Source organism: Salvelinus fontinalis, chromosome 29, assembly GCF_029448725.1.
Source record: "Salvelinus fontinalis isolate EN_2023a chromosome 29, ASM2944872v1, whole genome shotgun sequence".
Classification (NCBI taxonomy): Eukaryota; Metazoa; Chordata; class Actinopteri; order Salmoniformes; family Salmonidae; genus Salvelinus; species Salvelinus fontinalis.
In genome coordinates, this window is record NC_074693.1 from 31914593 (window position 1) to 31929189 (window position 14597).

The following is a 14597-nucleotide window of genomic DNA, read 5'->3' on the forward strand; positions in this document are numbered from 1 at the left end:
TTTGATTGGACTTAGCTAGCAGTCATCATCATGAATCAAGTCGACAATCTACTGGCAAATCCTTTTCAATCTTTGTCATATGCAGAGAAATAATTAAGAAAAATTATAGATAAAACACGTCGGTGCTCATCGGCCGTTGGACATAAACATCACACAACAATTGTGAAATCGCAAATTCAACAATGAGTGGTGAGTTCAAAAATGTCTTGTATGCTGCTGCATAAATGATGTAATATGCCAGGGAGATATGTATACAGTAGCTAAGAAAGTACCCTAACCCTAACCCGGTAGGCCGTCATTGTAAATAAGAATTTGTTCTTAACTGACTTGCCTAGTTAAATAAAGGTTAAATAAAATAAAGTAAATGCATGTTTGTAGTAAGATGTTAGTAGCCCATGTTCCTCACCTTAATAATTTGGTGTATTTTTACCTCTTAATTTCACCTACTGTTCTGACATGGTGGTGCACATGCAGCCAATAACCTGTTTTTGAGAAATATAATCATCGAATATTGTAAGAGCTTTTGTTGTCTGTTTTATATGCCCCCTTTATTTATCCTACTTTATCCTATAGTGCAATTCATGTATTGTTTAGTGTTGTGTTGTGTAGTGGCTTTGCTGGCAATCATCCCCCCCCCCCCATTTCCACTGTATTGGCCTATTGTTTACCTTTTTGTTGGTGACTATTTGATATCTTGATCATATGCAGCTGTTTAAAGGGCAATAACAATAACAAAATGGCCACCCCAGCTCTGTTTTGTTAAAAAGCTGAGGGATGGGCCTGGAGAAATGTAAGTCCAAAAATGGATTCACATCAATGCGCAATGTAGATATCAATAATAAGTGACTACACCACTGCTGCCATCTTTACCGCCAAGCGTTTATTCAAGTTGGATAACTTTGGATGCTGACAGCAGTCGCACCATTAGAAGACATAGCTTGGACTGTAGCCTACAAAAGCCTATTCCTGCTCTTTTCCCACGATCCATCAAACACATTTGGAGTGTCATCATAGTGGTCTTTGGATTAAGTTCAGACTCTCTCACGTTGAACAAATTTAAATTTACGCCTTTTTCCAATGCTGATTTGAATGTAATTGAGAAAACAGAGTGTCAAAGATTTAAAGGTAATCCTTGAAGTAATCATCTACTTTTTTCAATTTTCAAAAGTATCTGTAACCTGATTACAATATTTTTGCTGGTAACGTAACGGATTACAGTTCCTGGATTTTTGTAATCCCTTACATTTAACTGATTACATATAATTACATGTAATACGTTACTCGCAACAACCCTGGTCGCACGCACGCACGCACGCACGCACGCACGCACGCACGCACACACACACACACACACACACACACACACACACACACACACACACACACACACACACACACACACACACACACACACACACACACACACACACACACACACACACACACACACACACACACACAACTCCCCTATGCTTGAAAAGCTCTGACTGAGCTTCCATAGTCAGTTAGTCTGCTAGTCTGCACTGCAGGTGTATTTAAGAAGGCAAGCAAGGTTTCTCTCGCTCTCCCTCGTATGAGTATGGCTGGCTCCATTTGCTGAGTGGCCCATACTTACAGTTAACAGCAATGCAGTAACAGCTCCTAAACAAACATTTTACTTCTTGCTAAAATCCGACCCACACGCACGCACACACACACCCCGCTGCCTCTCTCTCTCTTTCTCCCTCGCTCCCTTGTTCCCTCTCTCTCTCACAGAAGACATTAACCACAGATACCCTAAACTGTGCACTGTAGGAGATAGCCTCCCCAGCCTCTGGGCCCTCTCTCCACCTCATCACCCTTACACTCCTCCTTTCCTTTCACTTTCCCTTCTCTCTCTTCTCTTTCCACAGCTCCACCACTTCATATTCCTCGATGTGTGCGTGTGTGTGTGTGTGTGTGTGTGTGTGTGTGCGTGCGTGTGCATCTATGTGAGTGTGTGGTCACTATGGTCTTGTTTCAGTAAGCATATTAGGGTAGAACCCACCTGAGCCCTGCACTCACACACACATTTTGTAAAAATCATAAATGGTTGTCTTCTCTATCTGCCATTCTCTCTCTCTCTCTCTCTCTCTCTCTCTCTCTCTCTCTCTCTCTCTCTCTCTCTCTCTCTCTCTCTCTCTCTCTCTCTCTCTCTCTCTCTCTCCTCTCTCTCTCTCTCTCTCTCTCTCTCTCTCTCTCGCTCTCTCTCTACCTCTCTCTCTCTCTCTCTCTCTCTCTCTCTCTCTCTCTCCTCTCTCTCTCTCTCTGGAACTGTATGATGTCATGTCTCTCCCCCTGTCCCAAGGGACAATAACCAATTACCCAAAGTGCTCTTGTCCCCCATTTTACCTCTCCCTGCCCCCTCCCAAACATTCGACCTATCACCTTGCCATAATCTGTGGAGCGACACCTCCCCCCGACACCTTAGATGATGTGTGTGTGCGTGTACTTGTGAGTGTGTGTAGGTTCATATATAACAGTAATAATAATAATAATAATAATTCATTTGTATAACGCTTTTCATTACAGATTTATCTCAAAGCTCTAGTGATTTATTTAAAAAATATACACTGAGTGTAAAAAACATTAGGAACACCTGCTATTTCCATGACATAGACCTACCGGGTGAATCCAGGTGTAAGCTATGATCCCTTATTGATGTCACTTGTTAGATCCACTTCAATCAGTGTAGATGAAGTGGAGGAGACACGTTGAAAATGGATTTTTAAGCCTCGAGACAATTGAGACATGGATTGTGTATGTATGCCATTGAGAGGGTGAATGGGCAAGACAAAAGATTATGTGCCTTTGAACGGGAGTATGGTAATAGTTGCCAGGCGTACTGGTTTGTGTCAAGAACTGCAACGCTGCTTGATTTTTCACGCTCAACAGTTTCCTGTGTGTATCAAGAATGGTCCACCACCCAAGGGACACCGAGCCAACTTGACACAACTCTGGGAAGCATTGGAGCCAACATGGGCCAGCATCCCTGTGGAACGCTTTCGATCCTGTCGATCCTGTAGTTGACCGGTAGCCAGTGGAGTTGGGCCAGGATCGGGTTGATGTGATCTGACTTCTTGGTCCTGGTCAGGACTCTGGCAGCACTGTTCTGGATTAGTTGAAGCCTCTGTTGTAAATTGGCTGGGAGGTCCCAAACAGTGCATTGGTGGCCAACCTTACTTTGCTACCTGACAACTTTACGTTTTTTACTTTTTAATTACCGTTTCTATTTTTAGTTTTTCCCTCACTCAACATTTTCACTCCGGATGTTTTATCTGGACATGGTTCGTCAGGACTTCCAACAGCCGAAGCTAAGTAGTAACATTAACATGATGCCTTTGCAGTCGCTGTACTCATAATATACAGGAGAACGATCGCCTTACAGCGAAGGATAGCTGTGCTGCGAGCCCAGCTTCAGACGCAATCATTAGGCAAGGGTAATTTTAGTGTAGGAAGGGATGAAACAGCATCTGTGCCAGCAGTAAGTACAGATAGTAGTATAAATCCCCTCGCACAGTCCCCGCAGCCGGACAACTTTCTCATGGCTTCTGGAGGGAAATGCTGTAGGAATGCTCAACCGGTGTCGCTCATTCAGCCGACAGAAACTTTCAACCGGTTCTCCCCATTAAGCAGCGAGTCGGAGTCAGAGGCCGAGCCTTCTCTGGTCTCTACTCCTCCCGTTACGGGGTCTGAGATGCCGAAGGCACCCACCATTAGCTCTGAAGAATTGAAAACCCTAGTCATTGGCGACTCCATTACCCGCAGTATTAGACTTTAAACGAATCATCCAGCGATAATACACTGTTTACCAGGGGGCAGGGCTACCGACGTTAAGGCTAATCTGAAGATGGTGCTGGCTAAAGCTAAAACTGGCGAGTGTAGAGAGTGTAGAGATATTGTTATCCACGTCGGCACCAATGATGTTAGGATGAAACAGTCAGAGGTCACCAAGCGCAACATAGCTTCAGCGTGTAAATCAGCTAGAAAGATGTGTCGGCATCGAGTAATTGTCTCTGGCCCCCTTCCAGTTAGGGGGAGTGATGAGCTCTACAACAGAGTCTCACAACTCAATCGCTGGTTGAAAACTGTTTTCTGCCCCTCCCAAAAGATAGAATTTGTAGATATTTGGCCCTCTTTCTGGGACTCACCCACAAACAGGACCAAGCCTGGTCTGTTGAGGAGTGATGGACTCCATCCTAGCTGGAGTGGTGCTCTCATCTTATCTACGAACATAGACAGGGCTCTAACTCCCCTAGCTCCACAATGAAATAGGGTGCAGGCCAGGTAGCAGGCTGTTAGCCAGCCTGCCAGCTTAGTGGAGTCTACCACTAGCACAGTCAGTGTAGTCAGCTCAGCTATCCCCATTGAGACCGTGTCTGTGCCTCGACCTAGGTTGGGCAAAACTAAACATGGTGGTGTTCGCCTTAGCAATCTCACTAGAATAAAGACCTCCTCCATTTCTGCCATTATTGAAAGAGATTGTGATACCTCACATCTCAAAATAGGGCTACTTAATGTTAGATCCCTCACTTCAAAGGCAGTTATAGTCAATGAACTAATCACTGATCATAATCTTGATGTGATTGGCCTGACTGAAACATGGCTTAAGCCTGATGAATTTACTGTGTTAAATGAGGCCTCGCCTCCTGGTTACACTAATGACCATATCCCCCGTGCATTCCGCAAAGGCAGAGGTGTTGCTAACATTTACGATAGCAAATTTCAATTTACAAAAAAAAACCAGACGTTTTCGTCTTTTGAGCTTCTAGTCATGAAATCTATGCAGCCTACCCAATCACTTTGTATAGCTACTGTTTACAGGCCTCCTGGGCCATATACAGCATTCCTCACTGAGTTTACTGAATTCCTATCGGACCTTGTAGTCATAGCAGATAATATTCAAATTTTGGGTGACTAATATTCACATGGAAAAGTCCACAGACCCACTCCAAAAGGCTTTTGGAGCCATCATCGACTCAGTGGGTTTTGTGTCTCTGGACCTACTCACTGCCACAGTCATACTCTGGACCTAGTTTTGTCCCATGGAATAAATGTTGTGGATCTTAATGTTTTTCCTCGTAACCCTGGACTATCGGACCACCATTTTATTACGTTTGCAATCGCAACAAATATTCTGCTCAGACCCCAACCAAGGAGCATCAAAAGTCGTGCTATAAATTCTCAGACAACCCAAAGATTCCTTGATGCCCTTCCAGACTCCCTCTGCCTACCCAAGGATGGCAGAGGACAAAAATCAGTTAACCACCTAACTGAGGAACTCAATTTAACCTTGCGCAATACCCTAGATGCAGTTGCATGCCTAAAAACTAAAAACATTTGTCATAAGAAACTAGCTCCCTGGTATCCAGAAAATACCCGAGCTCTGAAGCAAGCTTCCAGAAAATTGGAACGGAAATGGCGCCACACCAAACTGGATGTCTTCCAACTAGCATGAAAAGACAGTACCGTGCAGTATCGAAGAGCCCTCACTGCTGCTCGATCATCCTATTTTTCCAACTTAATTGAGGAAAATAAGAACAATCCGAAATGTATTTTTGATACTGTCGCAAAGCAAACTAAAAAGCAGCAAGTGAAAGCCATCCTCCCTTGGGTTGTGCCGTGGCGGAGATCTTTGTGGGCTATACTCGGCCTTGTCTCAGGATGGTAAGTTGGTGGTTGAAGATATCCATCTAGTGGTGTGGGGGCTGTGCTTTGGCAAAGTGGGTGGGGTTATATCCTGCCTGTTTGGCCCTGTCCGGGGGTATCATCGGATGGGGCCACAGTGTCTCCTGACCCCTCCTGTGTCAGCCTCCAGTATTTATGCTGCAGTAGTTTATGTGTCGGGGGGCTAGGGTCAGTCTGTTATATCTGGAGTATTTCTCCTGTCTTATCCGCTTTCCTGAGTGAATTTAAGTATGCTCTCTCTAATTCTCTCTTTCTCTCTTTCTTTCTGGTGAACAGGTCAGGGTTACATAGCTGCAGGCAGAACAGTTGAAACTGGAGCAGCAGCATGACCAGGTGGACTGGGGACAGCCAGGAGTCATCAGGCCAGGTAGTCCTGATGCATGGTCCTAGGGCTCAGGTCCACCGGGCGGGGAGGGAGAAAGGGCGAGCTTTAGGCTACTGGCAAAACAGACAATGTATCAATAACCGCGATTGAAAGACTGGGAATTCACACAGGACACCAGGTAAGATAGGAGAATTACAGCAGATATAGACTGACCCTATCCCCCGGTACATAGACAATTGCAGCATAGATACTGGAGGCTGAGACGGGACAGGGGAGGGGGGGGGGCTTGGGGAACACTGTGGCCCCCTCTGACAATAAGGCCAACCAGGCAGGATATAACCTTCCACACCACTAGAGGGATATCAACAGACCACCAACTTGCAACTCTGAGACAAGGCTGAGTATATCCCACAAAGATCTTCTCCACCGCATGAGCCCGAGGGTGCTCAAAACCGGACGGGAAGATCAAGTCATTGACTCAACCCACTCAAGTGACGTACCCCTCCTAGGGACAACATGGAAGAGCACTAGTAAGCCATTGACTCAGCCCCCATAACAGGGTCAGAGGCAGAGAACCAAGTGGAGAGATGGGAGCCGGACAGGAAGAGACAGCAAGGGCGGTTCATCGCTCCAATTGCCATGGCCTTGCCATTGACCTTCGCACCCCTGGGCCAGACTACTACAGACTACACTCAATCATAGGCCCTTCTGAAGATATGAGTCTTCAGTAAAGACTTAAAGGTCGAGACCAAGTCTGCAACCCTCGCATGGATAGGCAGACCATTCCATAAAAATGGAGCGCTATAAGAGAAAGCCCTACCTCCAGCTGTTTGCTTAGAAATTTATGGCAGGACCAAATCTGAGAGATAGGTAGGTAGGAGCAAGCCCATGTAATGCTTTGTATGTTAGCAGTAAAACCTTGAAATCAGCCCTAGCCTTAACAGGAAGCCAGTGTAGCGAGGCTAGCACTGGAGTAATATGACACAATCTTTTGGTTCTAGTCAAGATTCTAGCAGCCGTGTTTAGCACTAACGGAAGTTTATTTCATGCTTTATCTGGGCAGCCATAGAGTAGAGCTTTGCAGTAGTCTAATCTAGAAGTGACAAAAGCATGGATGAGCTTTACTATACCATTTTTTTACCCCCCAAAAAAACAGATTTTTACAGTGTTACGAAGATGGAAAAAAGCTGTCCTTTTTATTCTTGATGTTTTCATCAAAGAAGAGATCAGAGTCCAGAGTAATGCTGAAGTCACAGTTTAATTTGAGACGCTGTACCACCATCAAGATTAATTGTCAGATCCCACCATCAAGATTAATTGTCAGATCCGACAGCAGATACATTTGTTTCTTGGGACCCAGAAATAGCATTTCTGTTTAGTCCGAGTTCAAAAATTAAACATTTTCCGCCATCCACTTCCTTATGTCTAAAACACAGGCTTCCAGGGTAGGACATTTTGGGGTTTCACCATGTTTCATTGAAATGTACAGCTGTGTGTCGTCTGCATAGCAGTGGAACTTGTCTTTCCGAATGACATCACCAAGAGGTAGAATATATAGTGAAAAAAATAGTGGTCCTAAAACGGAACCTTGAGGAACACCGAAGCGTACAATTGATTTGTCAGAGGACAAACCATCCACAGAGACAAACTGATATCTTTCTGACAGATAAGATCTAAACCAGGCAAGAACTTGTCCGTGTAGACTAATTAGGGTTTCCAATCTCTCCAAAAGTATGTAGTGATCGATGGTGTCAAAAGCAGCACTAAGGTCTTGGAGCACGCGGACAGATGCAGAGCCTTGGTTTGACGTCATTACAGTTTTCCACAATTGTTTAAACACAAAAACACAAGCCAAATGTAAGAAAAATACATTAGGCTGCATCCTGCCTCCTATTTTGGTCTGGTCACAGCACCTCATCTACATCACTAGCGATGTTCTCTCTGGCTAAACAGCGGGGAAAGAATCTTCTGGAGTGACGGATCCAGCCGCCGAAAGCCCCCCCATCAACTTCACCACACGCATCCTCCATTGCCTGGAGAAGAGGCATGCGTGCGAGGGGATGGTGGTCATACACCTTCCATCGCCGTGCCGGGAAAAAACTCTTCAATTGGGTTTAATGGGGAATATGGTGGGAGGTATAGAACAATAAATTGTGGGTGGTCGATGAACCAGTTGTGGACCAGAGCAGCCCGGTGGAAACTCACGTCGCCCCAGATGACAACATACCTGGGCTGATCTGGTCCACCCCTCTGCTCGGCTGGAATGAGGATGCCATGTAGTGTGTTAAGAATGTGATGAGAAGGGCGGTGTTGTAAGGACCAAGGTTGGCATGGTGATGGAGGATGCCTTTCTGGCTAACGGCTGCGCACATGGTGATATTCCCTCCACGCTATCCATGTCACGACTTCTGCCGAAGTTGGTCCCTCTCCTTGTTCGGGCGGCGGTCGACGTCACCGGCTTTCTAGTCGCCACCGATCCATGTTTCATTTTCGTCTGGTTTTGTCTTCATCATACACACCTGATTTCTATTCCATTAATTATGTTCCTTATTTAACCCTCTGGCTTCCCTCTCTGTTTTGTGCATTATTGTTTGTCATGTGGGTTCGTGTTCTTGTGCTTTGGATTATTTGTGTTTTTCCTTGTTGGAACATTATCTTTATTTTTGAGTAAACTTTCGGACTATACTCATATCTGTGTCCTGCGCCTGACTCTGCATTTTTTTCCATTCACCAACACCCTCACAATCCAGGGACATTCACAATGGCACGGTGGCCAATAATGTTCCGTCCCCGTCCCCTTATTTTGGCTAGGTTGAAGCCGGCCTCAATGTAAATATAAATGTGCTGAATTTCAGCGGCATCCAGCTCCAAGACTCTCTGAAACAGACAACAAGTCAATATGTAACATAGACCTAGAGCAGTCAATATGGTGAGGCACAATACACTGGATTACAGTACAGTAATGTGTCTATACAGTGCTGATATGATAGCAAATTCACAGTATAGTACTTACTTGCACATATTCATAGCGCTGTTCTTTAACCCTCTCTGAGTTTCGCTCAAATGGCACCCTGTAGACCTGTTTCATCTGGATTCGGTTGCACTGTAACACACGGTCCATTGTAGACAAGCCCACCTGGTGAATGTTATTGAATATTGTGTTGTCTGCAATAATGTGGTTCTGGATTTCTCGTAGTCTATTGGTAATTGTTTGCCACCACCATGTTCACAATAGCGGTCTCCTGTTCTGGTGTGAACAGCCGGTGTCTTCCACCATGACCTGGCCGTCTCTCAGTTCTGCAGAAGATCCACAAATATGATATGATTGGTTACAGTAAGATAAAATAATATATTTTCTTTCAATATGAAATTACATTACTGTAACATCGGCCAACAATCACTGAGTAACATAGATCTACTGATATGTTGGACTGCAGTATACATACATAAAGAGCATAGTGTAGATGGTAGGTAACTTACCAGTTCTCATTTCTGAATGTACGGATGATAGATGCAACCATGTAGCGGTTCAGGTTGGGCTGAACGCTCTGCCCAGCCTCCCTCATACTCAAACCATGGTTGAGCACAACCAATGTGGCCCTGATCTCATCTGAGACAACTGTCCTTCCTCATCCTCCTCTTCCTCTCACTCCTTCACCTCTAGCTTTTGCTTCACCATTGACTTCAATTTTCCTCCAAAACAGGAGAGCTCATCTGTGGCCTTTTCTAGTGCTAAAACTTCTAAGTGAACAATTCAGCAACTAGTGTTTACAGCTGTGAGGAGTGGGTGTTGCCAATTGGTATATAGAGCTTGGCGTTGTGATTGGCCTTGCTTTCCAAAGGCACTAAAGAGATTTTATTTTTGAATGTTGTGCCTAATGTAGAGAACTGTGTGTAATTTTTTGCAAAAAGTGTGATAGAAGTGACAACTGAGTGTAAAGCAGGAATTGTACTTGCAATTTTGCGGACTTGGTTTAGGGATTTGTTACATGAGTTTCATGTTTCGGTGATTGCGTTTCATGTTCCAATTTAAGTGTGTAAACAATTGGGGGAAAAGTGTAAAAGGTAATTAACCCCCCTCAAGAGTGCAGTCTCAGTGCGATTATGGGGTCTAAAACCAGACTGAAGCGTTTTGTATACATGATCTGTCTTCAGGAAGGCAGTGAGTTTCAACATTTTTTGGGAGAGGAATGAGAGAATCGATCTAGGTTGATAGTGTTTTTTACATTTTCCAGGTCAAGGTTGGTCTTTTTCAGAGAGGCTTTAATACTGCCACTTTTAGTGAGTTTGGTACACATCTGGGGGTTAGGGAGCCATTTATTATGTTCAACATAGGAGGGCCAAGCACAGGAAGTAGCTCTTTCAGTAGTTTAGTTGGAATAGGGTTCAGTATGCAGCTCGAAGATTTAGAGGCCATGACTATTTTCATGAATGTGTCAAGAGATGTAGGATTAAAAAACTTGAGTGTCTCCATCGATCCTAGGTCCTGGCAGTTCTATGCTGACTCAGGACAACTAGGCTTTGGAGAAATACGCATATTCAAAGAGGACTCCGTTGAAATTTGTTTTCTAATGATAATGATATTTTCGTCAAAGAAGTTAATGAATTCATCACTGCTGAAGTGAAAGCCATCCTCTCTTGGGGAATGATGCTTTTTTAGTTAGCTTTGCTTTAGTTAGCTTTGCTTTTTTGTTAGCTTTACTGTCAACTGTGGGACCTTATATAGACAGATGTGTGCCTTTCCAAATCATGTCCAATCAATTGAATTTACCACAGTTGTAGATACAGCTCAAGGATGATCAATGGAAACAGGATGCACCTGAGCTCAATTTGGAGTGTCATAACAAAGGGTCTGAATACTTACGTAAATAAAGTATTTCAGTTTTTAATTTTTTATAAATTAGCAAACATTTCTAAGAACCTGTTTGTCCTTTGTCATTGTGGGGTATTGTGTGTAGATTGATGAGGTAAAAAAATATTTAATACATTTTAGAATAAGGCTGTAACGTAACAAAATGTGGAGAAAGTCATGCGGTCTGAATACTTGCCGAATGCGCTGTAGGTTATAATATGTATTTTTTACTGGCTTGGCTTGACTTCCCCACTGATTTTACTACTACTGGTAGAATGTGACTAATAGAATGTGACATCACTTTGGCACCCACAATGACATCAGAAAGGTTTAACTTCCCCTCTGCGCTTACAGTTTTTCATTGGCTGAACATTTCTGAAAGCACGGACAATAAAACACATTTTTGATGGTTCTTCAAATTGATGAGTTTCTGTAAGCATTAATGTGTAATAGGGCATCATGGATGAATCACTCTGGGGGAATTATTTTGGGTGAATTGTCTCTATGTGATGTGAGTGCTTTTCTCTGTGTAAACCCCAGAGCTTTGTGTGGATGAGGGAGAAGGGTTAGCTTTCTCTAACCACAAAGCACATTTCCCACTTAGCAGAGGTTGCCAACAGGTCTAGGTGATGGGAGGGTTTTGAGGCAGTGTGGCATGACTTGAGGCTTTGATGCTCACACACACGCACGCACACACACACACACACACACACACACACACACACACACACACACACACACACACTTGGTCGCTATGTGCCACCATCGGGATCACCCTCAACCCCCATCTCTCCCTCTCTGACCTTCTGCCCATATGCACCCCTGCCTCTCCCCCAGTCAAGCAGAATGCACTGGCTGGCTCACTCAAATAAAGCCTTGGGTGTCTCTGGCCTGGGTTCAGAGAGATAGAGGTCCCATAGTGAGAGAACGGGGGGCTTGTTCTGTGTCCGTTATTCTGACTGACTGACTGCATTCTAGAATTTGACTGTAGTAGAATGTGACTGTAGTAGAATGTGAATGTAGTAGAATGTGACTGTAGTATAATGTGACTGTAGTAGAATGTGACTGTAGTACAATATGACTGTAGTAGAATGTGACTGTAGTAGAATATGACTGCAGTAGAATGTAGTAGAATGTGAATGTAGTAGAATGTGACTGTAGTAGAATGTTATTGTTGTAGAATTTTACTGTAGTAGAATGTGACTGTAATAGAATGTTAATGTAGTAGAATTAAGTAGAATATGACTGTCGTAGAATGTAACTGTGGTAGAATGTGACTGTAGTAGAGTATGACTGTAGTAGAATGTGAATATAGTAGAATTGAGTAGAATATGACTGTACTAGAGTGTGACTGTAGATTGTGACTGTAGTAGAATGTGAATGTAGTAGAATATGACTGTAGTAGAATGTTATTGTCGTAGAATGTTACTGTAGTAGAATGTGACTGTAGTAGAATTAAGTAGAATATGACTGTAGTAGAATGTGACTGTAGTAGAATGTGAATGTAGTAGAATTAAGTAGAATATGACTGTAGAAGAAAATGACTGTAGTAGAATGTGACTGTAGAAGAATATGACCGTAGTAGAATGTGACTGTAGTAGAATATGACCGTAGTAGAATGTGACTGTAGTAGAATGTGACTGTAGTAGAATTAAGTAGAATATGACTGTAGTAGAGTGTGACTGTAGTAGAATGTGACTGTAGTAGATTGTGACTGTAGTAGAATGTGAATGTATTAGATTTGAGTAGAATATGACTAGTAGAATGTGACTGTAGTAAAATGTGACTGTAGTAGAATGTAGTAGAATGTTATTGTCGTAGAATATGACCGTAGTAGAGTGTGAGTGTAGTAGATGATGATTGTAGTTGACTGTGAATGTAGTAGAATATAACTGTAGTAGAATGTGACTGTAGTAGAATGTGACTGTGGTAGAATGTGACTGTAGTAGAATGTGGTAGAATATGACTGTAGTAGAGTGTGACTGTAGTATAATATGACTGTAGTACAATATGGCTGTAGTAGAAGGTGACTGTAGTATAATGTCACTGTAGTAGAGTGTGACTGTAGTAGAATGTGACTGTTGTAGAATGTGACTGCAGTATAATTTGACTGTAGTTGAATGTGACTGGAGTAGAATATGACTGTAGTAGAATGTAGTAGAATGTGACTGTAGTATATATGAATGTAGTGGAATGTGACTTTAGAAAAATGTAGTAGAATGTGACTGTAGTAGAATATGACTGTTGTAGAATATGACTGTAGTACAGTGTGACTGTAGTAGAATATGAGTGTAGTAGAATGTGAATGTCGTATAATTTGACTGTCGTAGAATGTAGTAGAATGTGACTGTAGTAGAATATGACTGTATTGGAATTTAGTAGAATGTGACTGTAGTAGAATGTGACTGTAGTAGAATGTTATTGTCGTAGAATGTGACTGTAGTAGAATGTGACTGTAATAGAATGTGAATGTAGTAGAATTAAGTAGAATGTGACTGTCGTAGAATGTGACTGTAGTAGAATGTGACTGTAGTAGAGTGTGACTGTAGTAGAATACGACTGTAGTAGAATGTGAATATAGTAGAATTGAGTAGAATATGACTGTAGTAGGATATGACTGTAGTAGAATGTTTTTGTCGTAGAATATGACCGTAGTAGAATGTGATTGTAGTAGAATTAAGTAGAATATGACTGTAGTAGAATGTGACTGTAGTAGAGTGTGACTGTAGTAGAATGTGAATGTAGTAGAATTAAGTGGAATATGACTGTAGAAGAAAATGACTGTAGTAGATTGCACTGTAGTAGAATGTGAATGTAGTAGAATTAAGAAGAATATGACTGTAAAAGAAAACAACTGTAGTAGAATGTGATTGTAGAAGAATATGACCTTAGTAGAATGTGACTGTAGTAGAATTGTCACGTTCCTGACCTATTTCTGTTAGTTTGTTGTATGTGTTAGTTGGTCAGGACGTGAGTTTGGATGGGCATTCAATGTTTTCTGTTTCTATGTTGGTTTAAGGGTTGCCTGGTATGGCTCTCAATTAGAGGCAGGTGTTTGGCGTTTCCTCTAATTGAGAGTCATATTTAGGTAGGTTGTTTCACAGTGTTCGTTGTGGGTGGTTGTCTCCTGTGTTAGTGTTTGTTGCACCATACAGGACTGTTTCGTGCGTTCTTCGTTTTATGTAGTCATTTTTCCTGTTGTGCGTTCTTCGGGTGTTATGTAAGTTCGTAGGTTCAGGTTTGTCTACATTCGTTTTGTTATTTTGTTAATTATTTCAAGTGGTTTCGTTTCGTGTTTTTCCCGTCTTGTTTAATTAAAATTATGTCATTTCAAAACGCTGCGCCTTGGTTCAATCCATGCTCCTCCTCTTCGGATGAAGAGGAGGAGGAACAGCGTTACAAGAATGTTAATGTAGTAGAATTAAGTAGAATATGACTGTAGTAGAGTGTGACTGTAGTAGAATGTGACTGTAGTAGAATGTGACTGTAGTAGATTGTGACTGTAGTAGAATGTGAATGTATTAGATTTGAGTAGAATACGACTGTAGTAGAATGTGACTGTAGTAAAATGTGACAGTAGTAGAATGTTATTGTCGTAGAATATGACCTTGGTAGAGTGTGAGTGTAGTAGAATATGACTGTAGTAGACTGTAGTAGAATGTGACTGTAGTAGAATGTGGTAGAATGTGACTGTAGTAGAATATGACTGTTGTA

The 14597-nt window shown here is 42.6% G+C and overlaps 1 protein-coding gene across 1 annotated transcript in view; it reads right to left on the reverse strand.

Moving 5' to 3' along the window:
- Positions 1-7286: 7286 nt before the first annotated feature.
- The window catches only part of LOC129827283 (uncharacterized), a 28413-nt gene continuing 21102 nt past the window's right edge, over positions 7287-14597 (reverse strand). Inside the window, exons 2-3 of the mRNA XM_055888013.1 lie at positions 9045-13785; positions 7287-8908 (exon numbers count right to left, since the gene is read on the reverse strand). Of these exons, the coding sequence (XP_055743988.1) occupies positions 12640-13785 (1146 nt within the window). The 3' untranslated portion in view covers positions 7287-8908; positions 9045-12639. The remainder of the gene's footprint in view (positions 8909-9044; positions 13786-14597) is intronic.